Below are 19,376 nucleotides of genomic sequence, written 5' to 3' on the forward strand. Positions count from 1 at the left end.
GCCACAGGTTAAAAACTACTGCTTTAAATCATGAAAGCAAGGGGGTTCTGCACCCTCTCTTTTACCACATCCTGAATTCAAAAGCTGATTTAAAAAAACAAAAAACAAAAAAAATCAAAAAAACCACCACCAACAGCAATGTATTCTAATTTTTTGTTAAGTTTGTCTTTCCTGTGTGGCCAATGGTAGTATCCAAAGCTGGGGAGATGGTTCCGATGGTAAAGTGCATGAGGACCTACCTGAGTTCAATCTCCAGAACCCACATTTAAAAAAAAAAAAGCTGCACATACTTGCAATCCCAATACTGGGGAGGTGGAAAGAGGAGGAGCCCCAAGGACCTAGGTAAAAATGAAAGCCACTGTGCCCAAAGGTCATCTTGAGAAAGGATAGTGGACGTTAACCTCTGACCTACACATGGACACACACACACCAGCAGCAGCAGCAGCAGCAGCAGCAAAACCCACCATGTCTGAATGAAGATCCAGAAAGAAAATTCTATCAATTGCTGTCTATTTCTTACATTTAAGTCAAAAGCTTCAAGAATTTTTTCACTAATTTACTCCCGCTAACTTTCTGTTTTCTTCCCATTATCCTCTAGACTGGCTGACTCAAAAGATCACCTTTCAGGCAGCCCCTCTATTCAGGTTTGCAGAGGTGTTCATCAGTACCCAATCTCCCTGAATGCTATGAAAGGCTGGAACAGATCTAAGTTCCACTTCTAATTAAGTCTTCCCAATAAAAAATAACGTAATAGCCTTGCCCAGAAGAGAGGCCTACAAACTTCCACTTCCTGCCCTCCTTTGCCTCAAATCGACTGAGCACGCAGGTGGACTCTGAGAGTCTACTGTGCAGAGAATCAAATGTCACTATTTCTTCAGCACCTCCCCTCAACCTGAGCCTGAACTGTCTGTCCTTCTCATGGCAACATAAAATTCAACCAGTTCCAGAAGTCCTTGCAGGCTCTAGAGCCCCACGCTTAACAAATTCTTTTGAAGAAAACAGCACTGGAATGACTTGTAACCGAAACCCTCAGAATATCTCCACATCCCATTATTTCTGAGTCTCAAAAGAGAAACACTATATTTAATTAAAGACTCCAATCTGCTGTTCTGCCTCCTCCTGACTCGGCAGCTCCTAAACAGACCCTGAAAACTGGACGCAGACCACACATCCCATAACTGCTGCATCCCTAAGATATCTGCAGCAGGCCTGGCACACCTTTATCTTGCCACGGCCCACACCACATTCGTCCTTCTAGGATCTGACACTGAGTCTCTTATGCAATAAATGACTCATTCCTGGAGACGAGAGAGATGGCTTAACATAAAGGACTTGCCACAGAAGCTTGAAAACCTGAGTTCAGATCCCCTGGTCCCATTTAAAAGCTGAATGCCTGTGTACACACAGTGCAAGTGTCTATAATCCCAGCACCAATTACTACCAGGAGATGGAAGCCAGAGATGGGACAATTCCAGAAGTTCACAGGCCACCTACCCTGGCTTACATAGCAGAAAAAAAAAAAAAAAACAGGGTCTCAAGGAAGGTGGAAGGTGAAGAATGACAAGAAGGTTGTACTCTGACCCCTGCATGTGGTGATCCTCTCCACACACACACCCCAACTCCTCATCTCTCACTCACTCCTCTTAATAAGAAAGAAGTTCAGACCCATGTGGACCCAAGCACTACACATGGATGATAGAAATCCCAACATATGGAGGATATCTCATGGTCTTCCCTCAATTTAATATTTGGTCTTCGCCACGCCCCACGTGTGTGTGTGTGTGTGTGTGTGTGTGTGTGTGTGTGTGTATCTGTCTGTCTGTCTATCTCTGTGTCTTTTCTCCCTCCCTCTCTGGCCCCTCCCTTTCTCCTTCGACTCTCATCTAATTTGACCCCAAATGAAATCATTTCATTTGGCCAGTGTTGACTGGCCTGCTTTGTGCTCACATTCAGGAAAACACAAGACATGAACAACTGGGGGTATTGGGGAGGGGGAGACCACTCCTGAGGCACCACCCTGCTTGTAACTGAAGCAAAGCTATAAAAATACACTCAGGATAAAAAGTGAACAGGACCTACCTTTATGAATATGTGACCCAGTCTAGCACTAAGCTGATCCAAACAAGAGCCATGGGTACAAAGCATGGTGACCTATCCTCTGGCACTGTAATCTAATCCTCAGACAGAGTAAAGACGACGACTGAGTGTTTTTGCATGTCATGTTTTCTGATGCTGCTGCCGCTGCTGTCGGCATGCTATGGGGGCACTTCTTGGAAAATGGAGGTAACGACAAAGCACGTCGTTAGGGAAGCAATTATATGCAGTAGTAACCATTTTACAATGGCCATATGGACTGTGTTTCAACAACATAATTTCCAATCAGGACAAGTGTACATATTTCTCTCTGTTCCTAATCCCAGGTACAACATACTAAATGAAATAAACGTGCATCTGAAATATGGGTGGCAGATGTGGGAATCTACATAATGTTACACAGTGTTCATCTATAATCAAAGAATATCCACTACCCTGAGAGAGTGAAACCCATCTCTGCTGGCCATCCTCACAGTCTCCTTAATTGGACACATCCCCCAGAGTCTAACTAAGCAGGGCAAAGAGAAGCAAAGGAATTCAGTTTTAAATCCGAGTCAGACTGTAGCGGTAAGACAGAATTTGTGGTTTGCACATACATAAAATCAAAGGATATGAAATCATCTTTAAACCCTGGACCTAAAGGTGTGGCTCCTAGTATACCAGATTTTGACAGTGCTTAAATTTCAGAAGGCATGGGTTAGCTTAGGTATCCCCTGCAATTACAATGTCTAAAGAAGTAATTCCACTGTTTTCCCATTTTTAGAGATGAGAAAAGATAACTGCTTACTGAGGTAGCAGCAAAGAGTAGGTAAGACAGCCCGTCTGGGAACATGGCGGAAGAAACAGCTTCTTCTTATCAAAGAGAAATACTCTTCTGAAAATTCAGGCCCCCTTGAGAATAATGAATGAGGCAAAGATGTCTTTCAACTCTACCTGTCCCCAACCTGATGGTCCTTAGCCAGGTGTGAACCCTTTAATCCTAGGTGGAAGCGCACCCTAGCCCAGGGGAGCTGAGGAAAGGGACGCTTGGTAATACACTGTACTTTAAATGCAGTTGGGATTTCCATAAGAATCAATCTAACAGGCAGAGTCATTAGCATACCCTTTGTAGTATAAACAAGCCTCAACTGGGTGGAGAGAGAACAATTTGAAAATGTGCTCAGAATAATGAAAGGAAACAATGGCAAGGAAATAATGGACTCTGTCACCAGGTATCTTCCAGAAATAGATATCAAGAAAAGCAAGGAGCTATTTAGGATGGTCTTTCATGAGGGAAGAATGGGATGCCTGCAGTTTAAAAATAAATAAATAAAATAAAATAAAATAAAACCTAGCACCAGTAATAAGATCTCTTTTATTGTGGACTATCTTCCCAAGAGAAGTAAGTGCCACTTCCTACAGTACTTTAAGAGCAGACAAAATAACACAGGCATCTGTTAGTAAAATAAGTTTATATGCAAAGGAACCTAGGACCAGTTCCTTCTCCAATCTTACAGGTCTGTTAAAGAGGGTTGTAGGAAGTCAGTGACAAAGAACAGACAATGGTTTAGTCACGCCCGCAGCTTCAGTCTCAAGAACCTGACCTCTTGCTCTTGGGAAGACTTAATATCTACCTGCTAATGGTTCTTTTGTTTGTTTGTTTTTTGTTTTGTTTTGTTTTTAAGATAAGGCCAGATTTTAATGCACACAAAACACTGAACTAGACAGAGAGGGAATAGCACCACCAACTAGACTACAGGCAAACTATGTGAAGCAGTCTAACACAGAATTTCATGTACCCACTGCTGGTCTTGAACTTGCTATGTAGTTAAGGATATCCCAGTACTTCACAATGTATGTGCATCCAAGCCCGGGCCTTCTGCATGCCCGCCAAGTACTCAGTACTCAAGTGAGCTACATCCATAAGCTTCAGGGTTTAAAAGGAAAATAGGGGATACTCAGTGACCCAGGGTTTTCCTAGCATACAACAGGCCCTGGATTCCATCATTAGCTCAGGAGGTGGGGGGGGGGGGTGAGAGTGGTAAGGAAGACAGACAAGAAGACAGAAAGAAAACAACTTTCTGGAACAATTAGATATGGTTCTTGCTCAGCCGTGGATCCTATTACTATAAATAGAAAATCCTTTATAACCAGGATGCCTTTCATCAACAGCAAGAGAACCAAATGTGGTCTCTCCCAGAGACCCATTTGAGGCGCTCGGAAAATGAGTCCGTATTTTTAAAGGAAGTGTAAAAGAGTGAGAAGCCTAAGCCTTCACATCTGCCCTAAGCTGCTGCAGTTTTTGGTCTCAGATGAGCTGACAACCTCTCTCTCCAAGCTTTAGTTGCATCAACTGCAAGAGCAGACTGCTCCTTTGTTCACAGCACCCTTCTGAGGCACACCAAATTCACTGGAAGCACCAAGCCTGGCCTGGAGCAAGCCCTACACAAGTGCCTTTTTCAAACATGTCTTCTCAGAGTTTTTGTTCTATTTTTTGTTTTGTTTTGTTTTATCTTAAGAAATAGGTCAGCAATAATAAGGGTTGTCTGAATGCCTAAACATAGATTACCGACTAGAGAAAGCAACCATTTTAAGAGCTTTAAAATATCTCTTAAAGGATATATGGAGGGAGAGTGCAGGGGCTGAAATCAGAGAACACAGAGAAATGAAACAGTACATTAAAAATAAAGGGAGAAAATGCTGGCTCTCTCTTTTCCAAGGTCCCAGTACTAACTCCAGTGTGATACTCAGTAAGCCATTACAGCATACAGAACAGTCCGAGGGAAAAGAGTCAGTACCCCTTGAACCCTCCCACTGGCTCCCAAAGGAAACACAGAGCGTGTCTTGTCATAGTTAACACTTCAAAGACTCCGTTAGACTAGGGCCCAAGATCTCAATCCATGAGAACAGCATTTCAAAAAGGTGAAATAAAGGTTACCAAAGCTAAATAAATGAACTGACTCTCTGACTTAATCCATGTCCCAATCTTCAAACTATCAGGAATATAGTGCCCCTAAAAATAATACTGCTGCTGCTGCTGCTGTTGTTGCTGTTGTTGTTGCTGTTGTTGAACATCTGTGATTCTGAACGCAGGCAATGGTTCAGTTAGATTAATCACAGTTTGACATACAGATCAAAAGAGGAGAAGCAGAGGCAAAAGCACTCACTGTCAAGCTCGATGACCTGAATTCCATCCCTAGGATGCACAGGGTGGAAAGAAAGAAATCACTTCTGAAATTTGTCCTCTTAACCTCTGTATGCACATTCAAACAAGGGGACTAATGGACACACACACAAATGTACACAAAATTTAAATTATCTAACTAATGGTCAAAGGAGATGTATCTTGATACTCTTGAGATATTACGTAAGACAACTTTCAAACATGGGAACACGGTAAACGGCTCTATTTTAAAACCACTGTTTTCCTTGCACAGGAGGTCACCTAGAACAATCTGGACCATCTCAGTGTTAGACTAATGAAACGTTTTTAAATTAAACAACCAACTGTCTGACTGAGCAGGTTTCAACACCCAGGTGTGAAATCTCACCTCCCAGGGCTCTGGCTGAATTATCCCCTTGCCTCTCACCTGCAATTATCATTTGCTCCCTCCCCCAGGTAGCTCTCAGCTACCACACATCCTCTGAGGCTCACATCTGGAAATAAAAACTCCCTCTGGGGGCCTCCTGTGCTTTGGGAGAGAGAGGGAAAAGAAAAACAAGAGCTTCATGCTAGTGTAGACAATTTCTGAAAATACCTTTTTTGACACACAGGGTAAAAGCAAATTGATAAAATGAAACCCTTAAGTCACTTCAGTTAAGGGTAATTTTTCTTAATAAAGTAAATTTAGATCCCCGTTCTTCTAGAGGCCAGTTTCTTCCATCTAGACTGATCCCAAAAGTTCAGTAAAGGATATTTCTTTCAGTTGAGAGGGCATAATTAGACGTTTTGATTAGAGCATTTTCCTCCCCTGTTTAACAAGATGTAACAGATGTCCTCGGCTTTCCTAATAACAATACAGCCCTGCTTTTGGCACCCTTACAATTTTAAAACTGAACTGTCATATAGAAAAATTACAGGTAGGGTGTCTCTGTACAATCCTGACTCTGAAGTGGTTATGACATGCCTGGACTCCCCAATGGAGCAGATATGGAAATCATATTCCATATTCATAGCCACAAGCCCTCCTCAGTGTGCACCTGAAAACCAAGTTCTGAGATCTGAAAGACAAGAGCTTAGTCCAATCACCATCAATTAATGCCGGAAGTACCAAGACTAAGTAAGGTGAGAAACATGAAATTCTCACAGTCATTTCCTTCCAGGGAACACAAGAAGATGGGAGATATGAAGCACAGAAAGCCATGCCCACCAAGCAGGACTTGATGGCTAGTTATTTTGTCGTTTGTTCTTTTAAGATTCCTTTTTATTAATTTTAGCTGGGTCTATGTGTCTGGGTATGTCAGGGATCACAGAACTGCAGCTGCAGCCCTTCTACGCTGTACAACAAGTACTGGGGACTGAACTCTGGCTCTTTCAAGAGCAGTAATCGCTCTTAACCACTGAGCAATCTCTTCAGCTCCTCACAGTTCGTTTTCAACAATCAACTAACTTGCCACAGGCTAGAATCAGCTAAGAATAACACTTGCCTCCCGTTTCCTGGACTGAAAATTTATCTACATCTGGGTGGACTGTAGGAAGAATGTAGGTGACAGCATTCCCTAGGCTAGGAGTCCTACATAGAGAGAGTAAAGAAAGCTAGCTGAGTAACAGCAAGCATGTAGCACACATGCAACTGTTTCTCCCTGCTTGGTTGTCAACGTGGAATGACTGGCTCTCTGAAACTCATGCCACTGTGACTCCAAGTGATGATAGACTGCAACCTGGAATTGTAAGCTAAGTAAATCCTTTCCTCCTCTAAGCTGCTCTTTGACATTTTGGTTTCGAGCCTAGCCTTTAACGGCTGAGCCATCTCTCCAGTCCCCTAAGTTGTTTTTGGACAGGGTATTTCATCACAGCAACAGAAATAAAACTAGAACACATGACTACCAAAATCCCAGCTTCCCTGCAGAGAGGAGTACTATGCTTGGTAAAAAGGACTCGTTTTTCACAGCAAGATTCCCCCGACATCTGATCCAATTTACAAAAATTCGATTTATACCAACTTTGTCAACAGATCAGCCCGGGGAGCATACCCAGAGATAGGTCTACATTTTAAATGGGAGGCAAGGCCTCTCTGATTGAAGTTCAAACTCAAACATCCTGGTTTAACAGCTCCATTAATGACATTAAGCACAGATCTAAAGATTACTCAGCCCCTTTGTCAGTCGCATGTGTTATTTATGGGACAACCTATCAATCATGTCTTCCTCTGATTATTTCCTACTTTCTGGTCCTAGCCTATTTGGTCTGCCAAATTAATACATTCCATCATTGCTGCAAATCTAAACAATGGTTGGTAAAAGATTAATAAAATAGTTGGGCTCTCTGCAACCACATACACACCCAGAGAGATTCATCAATGTCTTTTTATTTGCATATCTGGCTGACTGCCCCTGCAGCAAATACGAAAGGCGCAAAGCACAGGTATCCTGGATTCTGGTTTGCATTTAATTCAGGGTGTCAATCTGCTTCTGTTTTAATTACATCCATCTTGATATGTTATTACAATCCCACGAAAAACTTCTTTCCATTATATGAATGGTTACAAACATACATGCATGACAAATTTCCTCATTCAGCAATAAACAGACAAATGCCTTAGCCAACACAATTATGTGAATCTTGTATTTTGAGTCCTTCAGAAGGAAGTTTGAATATTCATTCATCTCAAATACAGGCCAAAGTTCCTCTGTTGCATATATTCTGCTATCGGTATTGATGAAAATTGCTCTAAATTTCCCCAGGTTACCATTCTGAAGAAAATAACTTAATCCCCACTCAAAAAATTTAAAAATGTTAAGTAGGTCACAATAATCTCTTATATCCAGGTAACTATCTTTCCACTGGACATGCAAGAATGAGAAGCCAATACATTCATGACAGAAGGGTGGGAAAGGGGATTTTAAAACCATACACCTGTAGGAAGGAGTAATGAATTTGAAGGTAGTGTACTACTTGGGGAACATGTGGGATGAGGATGAATGTTTTTAAAGGTTCTTGGTATTAAATAACCAACAGAACATTATTAGGAAAAAATAGGAACTTTGTATGGGTGTTCCTCTTATTTTGGTTTTTAAAACCTTCCTTCTGGGCTACAGATGGATCTCCGCTGGTGGAGAGTTTACCTAGCACACACACAGCCCTGGGTTCAATCTCCAACAGTGTATAAAAACTAGGGCTGGTGGTGCAAACCAGTAACTCCATGAACTCAGTAGGTGTAAGAGGATCAGGAGTTCAAGGTCATCAGAGACTACAAAGAAATTCCAAGGCTGGGGGCGGGGGGTGATTTAACAGAACTTTCTTCCGTAACCCTCAATCCTTGTACTCCCCAGCACTAAGGGAAAAGAGTCCCCTACTTTCATTGGGTACTGTTGGGACCTCTGGCCCCCAGGATGATCTGGAACAGACCATTAGTCATTTGCAAAATGAGGGGCAGAAAAGAACTCGCCACTAGGGACAACATCTGTGCAAAGAACACCAAGATGGTGGCTTCAAAAGCAGAGCCTCCAGATGTGGAGTGAAATGGCTGGCGACTACTTAGGAGAAGTTCAGTTCTGAATTTAAGGAAAATCCCTCCTAACGACTGAATTCCTCGAGTTAATCTTAAAACTAATATTCTCAAGTAAACTAAGAGAACACGGTAACAAGAAGTAAAGAATCTACACGCAGAATTACCAAATTCTTGTCTCCCTCTTTTGCCCCAGAGAAGGCTTACTTTCACTTAAAATGTACTGGAGGATTTCTTAGTTCAGTTGAAGACCTTCGTGATGGCTGTCAACTGCATCAAAAAACTAAGTGGAAGTCACTGTCATTGCTATCATGTAACTGAAAAGCAAGTAATATTCTAATGACAAGCTATTGTCTTTGCATCTTTATTTTCTTGTATTTCCCTTTAGTTTTTAACTATGCTAAATGGCACACTAAAGGATGCTTCATTAGCTACTTTTAGCCAATGGGGCAGGGGTGCAAATGAACAGACATCAGAAGTAAAAACAAAGAAGAAAAGACTACAAGGATGATGTCACACACCTCTGATCCCAGCACCTGATATGCAGAGTCTATGAGTTCGAGGTCAATAAGCTCTACATAATGAATTATAGACTTGCCAGAGCCACATATCCATATAATTCATCTCCAGGGGAAGAAGGGAGGAAGGGAGGGAGAAGGAGGAAAAAAGAAGGATGGAGGGAAAAGAGGAGGAAGGAGAGAGAAAGGAAGAATAATCATTATTTCAGTATAACAACTGAGGGATAGCTGCAGTACTGGACAATGAATGGGTCTCTTAATTTCTTTAAATTCTAAAATATCACAGCCAGCAGAAACTACAAATACTTAACGTAAGGGTTGCTTTGCAACTGAAAAGGTTAAGTGTAGGGACAACAAGGAAAATGACATTTCTCGCTTACCACTACAACTTGACCATGGCAATGGTTTATTTTAGGATTCAAAATTTAGCTGTAGTTGGAAGTATCAAATCTCACCCACACAACCAAGGGTCACAGTGTGTTTGTAGGCAGTGGTCCAGTTAGTAGCTACTCTAAAGGACTTTTAAAAGCTCTTCTGATGCAACTTAATCCTCACCCTTACTAGCCATTACTGTCACTCATGTACACTATAAACTTTCCCCTTTTCCTCTATGGCTCTCATTTTACAACATCCAGGTTGTAGCTGGTTCTAATACCAAGAGCATAAACCACTATGAGGTACACCAACAATCCAAAATGACAGTAAAGTATTAAACAAATATATGTACATATTTAGCATCAATTAGTCTGGGTAAACTCTAACTACTGTTTAGCTATGAACCAAGAGATCATAAAAGAGCACAAGAGTGCTCTATCCCAGAGTTCATACCAGAGTACTTTAGATCATCAGGGTTCAAATAATGAAAACTTGGGAACGCTAAAGTTTTCACATTTCTGTCCCAACTTCCCAAATACTTTTCATTTTGTTATGTGCATTCCTACTTGTGGTAACTCTTTCAGTGAGGGGAAGAAAGCTAAAAGCAGGGAGGTAAGGAGCAGGGAGGTAGCGCACAATGTATCCGGACCCTGAATTGAGTGGGTGAAAGAAATAAGCATTTCATATGAGTTCAAGGTCCAGGTCCCCTTAAAAATACATGGAACTGGAGGCTCAAACAGGACAGACATAGAAGCTTGCACTAACATAGTCCCTTCCTAAGTAAGCAAAAGCTGTCAGATGGTATGAAACTACTCATTCTCGCCTGCAGCTACCAAAAGAGACAGAGAGACAGAGACAGAGACAGAGAGACAGAGAGACAGAGTGACCTATCTATTCTTTGTGTCCCTGACTGATACCAAGACATGAAAACGCAAGATACTACTCCTTGTTCTGCATGGGAGACAGAGAATGTGAAGACATAGCTCACACCAGAAGGGGAAAGATGACACATCTTAGAGACTCTCTCTTAAAATCTAAGTCCCCCCCCCCAACACACACACACTTCTAGCTGAAGCAGGTGAACTAACAGGAGACCTACATTCATGGGACAGCTCGATATCATGTATCAGAAGTACTTCTGCCCTAGTTAACAGCACATCGCAACGTGGTTGTAGCTTCTCTGGCTAACGGCATATCCCAACGTGGCTGTAGCTTCTCCGCTCTTGATGGTTGCTTAACTAACTACTGCAGTCTTCTTTTCCATTTTCAAAAGAGTTTTGAATCTACTTTGATTTTTCAGACTGTCATCAAATAAGATATTGCTATCCTTTTACCAGGTGGTTTTCCTAAATCTACAGCATATGGGGTGTAATCCCAACCCTGGAGTGCAGGGGAAGTGTTAAAGAGATGCTGCCTCTGCACTTCGACGAAGTGAAACTACATTTAGTGTATCGTAAATATACACCTATTCAGAATGGGGTAAAATGACTGAAATCCACTCTCAGCACCACTGCACACGCACTTCTTATCAGTACTTGTGCTCGCGCACACATGTGCACGCGCGCACACACACACACACACACACACACAAACGTCTTCCATCAACCATCTCATCATCGAGACCTATATTATTCCACAATAATCCCAACAGTTGTTTTCTGTGCTTAATGACTTTCTAGTCTTAACAATCTCTCAAACTAAATAATCACCATTTATTTTTGACAGTATCTTAAAAAATAGCTTTATATACAAGTGTCCCAGAATCTCTATCACAATAAATTACTTTGGGTTTGTTTTTGTTTTGAAGTTCAGAGTAGTGCTGGAAGACTGAACCCAGAGCCTTGCACACGCTAGGCAAGTGCTTTACCATTGAGTTACACGCCCATAAAAAAAAAAAAAAATGTATTACCCTTTTTCCAAATAAGTGTTAATGGAACACCTCTCTCAGAACCAACCACTTCTTTATATCATCTGACTCATTGTATCTTACCCAACATAGCTAAAGCAGTTAATCTCCACAGCTAGCAAGAGCTACAGGGAAGCCTCCTCCCAAGGCCTGCAAATTCCCCTCACTCCTCCGACTAATCCTCGCTTCACAGAGTAAAACACGGAAGTCCGGTGAGTATGGTAAAGGGCTTGAGTTCATGCACACAAGCGACCCACACTCTTCCCCCTGCTCCGGTCACTCAGAACGTCCTCAGAACCTGGAGTTATGCACACTTCTCAGAACTGCAATGACGGGACCTGACCTCCTTCAGCAATCTCACAGGCAAACTTTGCAAGACAGAAAGAAAAACAGTCATGGAGAGAGACTCGGATCCGTGCCTTTCCCTAGCTCTGTAACAGCATTGGAAATGCTCTGACCCTCTGTGAATTACCATGCCGTGTGCTGCAAGCCAAGAGCCAGCTAACCAGAAACCTCTGTTTTAACACCAATGTCAAATTCCCCTCTCATCCCAACCTTCTTTTCCAGGTTGCTAAAAAGCAGTAATACATAAAACCAGAAGGGTCCGAGGGAAGATAAAAGCATTGGCTGGAGGGCAACTGGGTGGCATCAGAATCGAGCAGCAGCTGTCACACTGAGAAAGAGCTATTAGTGAAAAGGGGTCACCAACACTCACCTCCTGGTGAGGTAAGGAAAAAAAAAATCAGGAAAACAGTTGACACGAGGCAGAAAAATAAGTGGACATCTCTCTATTAATATCATCACAGACCTCACGTGCCATTCCTGCAGCAGCCTCCCGTACACCAGCCTCCGAAACTGAGCTTCTACACTCTTCTGTCAGCCTAATCCCCTGACTCTCCGAGATCATCAAAGTCCAAGATCTGGAATGGGTTCTTTGACACCTTAACCCATATTCCCTAATGACTTATGGATACAATGCTGAGAATTTAAATATTCTGTGGCCAGAGAGATTGAGGAGATAAGGTGCACTCCATTTCCTCCTCTGATAATCCAAATTCACATTCACATAATAAAGACTTTTAATCCTGGCAGAACGAGTCATTCTAAAATGTACTTGAGAACTGATCATTCTGCTGCACTCCAAAACACAATCTGAGGAACCTGGACAAAGCTATGTCCCCTTTCAGCCTGAGAACATTCGCTATAACTTCATCTCAATCTTTCCACTTACAGAGGACTGAGGAAAAGAATGCTTTAAGAAGGTGACGTCCCCAGGTGGCTCAATACAACGACTCAGAAAGGCCAAGTCTGGCTGGTGGGTCTCCCGGTCTCCTAAGAACTGTGATTATACTGTACTCTTTCCTACCAGACTTCTCGGCCCCTAGTCTTAATCGCCCAGTGTCTTCTTGGACTTCTTCCTGTGGTGCCTTCATCATTTCTTCAGAAAGCTCTCCCATTTTTCACTACTATCGTATCCACCTATCACTACATCCTTCTAGGGCCCATCTTTTCCAGAAGGACTTCTCAAGGGCTGAGGATGTAATTCAGTTAATAGACTGCTTTCTTAGCACATACACAGAGCCTCCGCACAGCCAAAATAGAAGATGAGGTCGACACCTATTTTCCCAGCACTCAGAAGGTGGAGGGAGGAAGATCACAAGTTCATGGCCATCCTCCATTACACAGTAAGTTCGAACCCAGCCTACAGAGCATGAGACCATGTCTCAAAACGCACAGAGCCACCCAAAACCTTATCTCACTCTCTCCTCTCTAAAAGTCTACTTAAGTTAATATGATCAAGTATCTGTTTCAAAATCATTCTATAGGTATTAGATTTAACTTACCAACGATATTGCATCTTTCCAGACGTTATGAACGTTTTAGGCTCCTCAACTCCTAGTGGCTAGTATGTATTAAGCACTGCATGCATGTCTGCTGAGTGGCAGGAGGCACATCATAAACTTACAAAGTGAACTCTCAAAACTAAATGACTAGCACCTACTAGACCTAAGAAAGAAAAGTGTCAGATTCTGTATAAAAGTCTTAATAGACCACTGATCCTGAAGCAGAACTAGGCAGCAATGGTCATGGGAAAGCCTGTATTTGATCCTCTACACACAGAAATCAGTCTTCCCCCCCTTTTTTCCCCCAGAAAACTACAAACTTATCTAGCAAGTCTACCAGTGTCATCTTTCTTTCCCTGTGGTCAGCTGTACAAAAAGAAACATCCAAGTTACAAAAGAAGAAGAGTAGGAAAAAATAACTGATTTGCAAAGTCAAATTTTCAGCCAGGATACTACTCCTGGCTTCCTAATAGAAACCCAAAGAATGCTGAAAAGCACCTCAGCTGACATACCAGTAAGTACATCCTGTTGGTACCAGAGTATCAAAATTCCCATTTATACTCTGAATGCTAGAAGCCACTTTGTTTGGGTTTATGCCAAGTGGGATAGCATGTGCCCATAAGCCCAGCACTCTGGAGGCTGGAGCAGAGTTTTAGTGAATGTGCAGGTCTAGCCTGTGCAACGTAACACCACCCTGCCCACTACCCTCCCAAAAAACTAAAACAAGCAACGATTTAGAACGACTTGCCCTCATCCTAACATCCAAAGAATAACCCAAACACGAACTACTGTTTCTAAATGGCACTTCTGCTTCTCAACTGTGTAATGAGAACACACAGTTCAACTTTAGCCTCCTCACCTACCCTCTTATCTTCTATCATGAGACTCTTTGTAATCACATACTTGAACTTCAGGGCACAATTACTCAAGACAAGTGTCCCCGCAGAATATGCAACTACCTCAGCCAGTTTCACTGCTTATAACATGTGGGAGATGCCAAACTGCCCTCTGAGCGTCCCATCTTCTTATATAAAAAAAAAATCTAACGATTGTAAAGAATAAGCATAAGATTGCAGGCTGCCATTGTGCTTATTACCTTTAGCCTAGTATCTGTAAAACCAAAGCTGGCCTGGAAGTATTTATATCAAAATATTCCATTATCACTTAGGAGCTTCTGGAGAGAGGGAGGGAGGAGGGAGGGAGGGAGGGAGNGGAGGGAGGGAGGGAAGGAAGGAAGGAAGGAAGGAAGGAAGGAAGGAAGGAAGGAAGGAAGGAAGGAAGGAAGGAAGGAAGGAAGGAAGGAAGTCGCAGCCACCACAAAGTCTCTAAGGACAAAATCTTAGAGTCAGTTTGTCTATTCATGACCTAAGTATGTGATCCCTAAGTCTGCCAGAAATGGCTCTAAACTGGTGTAATTTGTAAGCCTAACTGTCCAAGCCAATACCTATGGCTTCTTGATGATTCATGGTAAAAGTTATTTTCATTTACAAGCACAAGCATGGATTTAGGGTAACTCTTGGTATCTGTGGTAATTCTTAACATACATATTCTTTTTTTTTTAAGTATAGAATAGAGTTTATTCAAGGAATGGGGAGGGGAGTTAAGAAAGTCAGTCAGAGAGGCAGTCGGAGAGGCAGAAAAAGGCAGAGAGAAGGAGAGAGTAGAGAAGCAGGGGCCGGCCATGGCCATGTGGAGTTGTGGGGAGGGAATGGGGAACAGAGGGGGAGCAAGGGGGCAAGAGGCAAAAGAGAGAGAAGAGTGTAAGAGGGTAAGAGCCATACACATGTTCTCAACACACACTTTTATCCAAGTTCAGAGTTGAATTGCCTGCTCCACCTAAGCCTTCACATTTCTTGGTGACGGTTCAGTAAATCTTTCAAATTTAGTGCAGTGAACATCAGAGACTCTAACTGTCACTGCAAGCTTAGGTTCAGACCATCCAACATGGACACAGTGTGTTAACAGCCAATATATATACATTTCCCTCACCACCACTACCCCCACCACCACCACACACACACACACACAAAAAGGTAAACATAATTATTTTTATCTTCCAATACATGGTTTTAACAGGTTTTCTACAAAATCTGAACTTTCTAAAAACATGACTCGACAGAATATGTAATACTAGTGAACTGTTAATTTACTGAGGAGAGATACTGGTACTGTGGGGATTTCTAAAGGCATCTGAATCATTTATATATACTTGAGAGGTTAATGCAGAAATATTTACAGGTGTCATCAGAGCAGGTCTGAAAGATGAGAGAGAGCTCAATGAACTACAGAAGGAGCAACATAGGAATTGTAAGTTGTTGACTCTGGGGGTGTTGGGTGCATTGGAGTTTACCCTACTGTTCCATGTACTTTCTCATACAAAAAAATTTTTTTAATTATACCCTTTATACCAATGCACCATTACATATGTGATATCGTGGTGGACATAGAAGTATCATAGCATTCAGCTAACCAAATCATCCTCAGGTTTTAAATCTAGAAAAGTAGCGTAGAAGTAAGTTGCATCACAGAGAGAGGTATGGTATTCAAGGTACATCTTGAACTCAGTTGTCTTTAAAAATTATAAATTTTAAGGCTTAAAACAAGACTAGACCAAGAACATTTTCTAGCAAAACAAGTGCAAAATTTTCTTCCATCTCCACCTGAGAAGACCTAGATGCCCCCTCTTGCTGACTAAGTGGGGCCACCCAGCAGGGCATGGCAACTACCCAGAGCGCAGAATCACTTGTAAGCAGATTTTTCAAGTCTTTCCTTCACCAACCATAGGCAGCCATGCTGAGCCAAAGCCCAGGCAGCATTCTCTCTTAGGAGACATGATGCCACTCCAATGCCCATTTTAAAGCAAGAAAGAGGTCACACTGCAGTACCCATCCACCACTGCAAAGTTCAAAAACACAGTTATAAGCATCCTGACTGGTGACACTCAACACTTGGCGCTCAGAGCACCAACTCTAAAACGGATGTTTAAGCCAAATACTAGCATCAAAATCTCTGGTCATCACCAAGGCCAGGATCGCCAGCCTCCCTTCCTTCCTCCCCAACCAGTAGCTACCAGCCACCGGCCACCACCACCACCCCCAACCAAAGCACTTTACAGAAATGAACAAGTCTGACAGACAGGAAGACTGCCTTTTTAAAAACACTTAAACTTGACATCCAAACACAGGTCTAGAACCCACAACGTAAACCTGCACAGTCAGTGCACATGAGGCTTATGCTCTCATTAACAAAGCTCGACTTGGCACCCCTGAAACAATACCACAATATCAGCAAAGATAAATAAATAAATAAATAAATAAATAAATAAATAAAGGGAAGGGAAGGGAAGGGAAAAGTTTTTCCACACCATTATGTACTTGGCACCCCTGAAACAATACCACAATATCAGCAAAGATAAATAAATAAATAAATAAATAAAGGGAAGGGAAGGGAAAAGTTTTTCCACACCATTATGTCAGGTGCCATGAAAGGCTACAAACCAACCATATTTTGGTTTTGTGCTGTATCAACTCAGGAGACCCTCGGAACCTCCTGTGTATGTGTGGCTGTGTGTGTTGAGGGTGGGGAAAGGGAGGAAGAGGAGGAAAGAAAGCAGTTAAATGTATACACACCAATGACCAATCCCAGCACCAAAGCAAATCTTCCCAGGCAAAGATACTTTTCTGTGACCCCTGGACTGTCTCCCTCCAGCTCCTTCCATCCAACAAACACACACACACACACACACACACACACAAACACCAGGAGCCTCTTAGCAGGCAGGAAAATATGCATTTGAAAAACCAAGGCTGCCTGCAGGTGCCTAAGGAATAAAGACAGACACACAAACACATACACAAAGCCAATCACTTGGGGTGGGGGGCACATACAAAAAAGGAAAAGAGGGACAACTGGTGACAAGCCCTTCAGCAGCCAGCTAGGATTTTATCTTGCCTCATACCAGCCCTCCCTGGTGTACCTTCTTCTGTCCTTCAACTAAATTGCTCATGTACACACACACACACACACACACACACACCAACACAACCCACAGGCAAATGTATGTGTGTGGATAATATTGTCATTAACCCTTTCTGCAATATAGCCCCATGCAGAATATAGAAAGATATTCCATCCTTTCCTCTTCTCCCCTCCTCCCTCCTTTCTCCCAACAAGGAGAAAACGCCCCCTTCCCCAGCTTCACCAAAAAAGGGGAGGGGGGAGTATAGAAAAGCCACAAAACCCTAGCAGCCTCTGATCCCCAGGACATCCAGAAAAAGCATATACTAGACAGACTAAAACACACACACACACACACACACACACACACACACACACACATGCATGGGAACATATGGCTCTGTAGAAAGCACACGGAGAACAGTCCACAGGCGCCCCAAACCCAAGCAAAGACTTCCACCAGCCAAGAAGCCATGATTGGGGAGGGAGAAGAGAAGGAAAGGAGTGGGGGTAGAACCATCCGTGGAGAAGGGGGGCGCATTGTTGTGATGCCTGAACCCCTTTCTTTCCACCCATCTGCTGTGGAGGGAGGTGGGGGTGCAGGAAGGGGGCGCAAGGGAAAGGCAAGCTGGACAAGAACGAAACCAGTAGAAGACCAGACCAGGCATACCGCTTAGCGATTCCCTCCTTGCTGCCTATCTGCCCCCAGCTCCCCCTACATACAACCCCACACCCAACAATAAGACCTCGGCCGAGACAGAGAGCTTCGAGTGCGGCGGGGGAGGCAAGAAAACCGGGGTGCAGCCGAGTGTGGGGGGGTGTCATGCATAAAAGGAAACCATGGGGGGAACAGAAAAGGGGGTCCCCCCCTTACCTCCAGCGCTTCAAAAGTAACAAAGCTGGTCATGGCAAATCCATCAATGATGTCCTCTTCGGCTGAGGTGGACTCTCTGCGCTTCCTCCGCGGGGGTCTGGGCCGGGACGGGGCGGAGGATGGGGGCTTTCCATTGTCTTCCTTGTCGGAGCCCGACGATGAAGCCAGCGAGGGAGCCCGGGTCCGGCCGGCTCCTATACCACCCGCCGCACCAGTTCCTAACCCGGCCCGGGAGCGTCTCTCCCGGTCTCGCTGTGATCGAGACCTCCGCTTTTTCCGGAGTCCATGTCCCCGCGTCGGGCCATCCATGGTTCTTTTAACCGCGCCGGGGATCTTCCCTGTTCACCTACCCGCGCGCCACAGGCTCGGGCCGCGGCCACACACACACACACACACACCCCAAGAAGGAAAAAAAATTGACACCGAGCCCCCCTTCCTCCTGCACGGGCTTTTCCCTCCCGCCGCGAGGAAGGGCGCGGGGGAGAAAGCGACTGGGAGAAATAAAAAAAAGGAAAAAAAAAAAAAAAAAAAAAAAAAAAAAAAAAAAAAAAAAAAAAAAAAAAAAAAAAAGAATCCGAAGAAGAACAAGAAGGGAGGGCAGGGGGAAAAGAGAAAGAAAAAAGGGGGAAGGGGCGGGGAGACGGGGAGGGAGGGACGGGGAAGCGAGAGGGCGAAGTGTGGGGCTCCCCTCTGCACCGAGGGTCGGAGATGCCTGAGAACAGCGCCGAGCAAAGTAATGGCTGAACACACAGGTCTCCTTTACAGAGGAAAGGGGGAAAAAAATAACTCACCAAGCAGGCAATAAATCAGAATAGCGGAATGCTTTGATCAAGAGACTGGGGAAGCCCTCCCCGCGGCCATGCTCTCTCCCCACCACTGAAATCGCCTTGCTTCTCGCTTTCTCTAGAGACCCCCCCAAAAAAAATTAAAAAAAAAAAAAAGCCCGAGGTCCGAAAAGGTCACGGTGAAGTGAGGGGTGGGTGGCAATGAACTTCACCCGCCCCCTCGTGCAGGAAAACACCCCACACCTCCGCCTCTCTCACACACTCGTCTCGCAGAAAAACTCACTCCCGGGCTCCCAGTCTTTTTTTTAAGAAATGCATCCAAGGGAAGCCAGGGCTGGAGAGCGAGCTGAGAGGGGCGAGACCCCCCAGAGAGGGG

At 43.6% G+C, this 19,376-nt stretch overlaps 1 protein-coding gene across 2 annotated transcripts in view; it reads right to left on the reverse strand.

Moving 5' to 3' along the window:
* Positions 1-18,701, reverse strand: part of Auts2 (activator of transcription and developmental regulator AUTS2) — a 1,096,900-nt gene extending 1,078,199 nt beyond the window's left edge. For both annotated transcript variants that reach the window (XM_029477062.1, XM_029477061.1), the window contains exon 1: positions 18,216-18,701. In XM_029477062.1, the coding sequence (XP_029332922.1) occupies positions 18,216-18,524 (309 nt within the window). In that variant the 5' untranslated portion in view covers positions 18,525-18,701. The remainder of the gene's footprint in view (positions 1-18,215) is intronic.
* Between the last annotated feature and the right edge of the window lie 675 nt (positions 18,702-19,376).

The sequence above is a fragment of the Mus caroli genome, chromosome 5 (assembly GCF_900094665.2).
Source record: "Mus caroli chromosome 5, CAROLI_EIJ_v1.1, whole genome shotgun sequence".
Taxonomy (NCBI): Eukaryota; Metazoa; Chordata; class Mammalia; order Rodentia; family Muridae; genus Mus; species Mus caroli.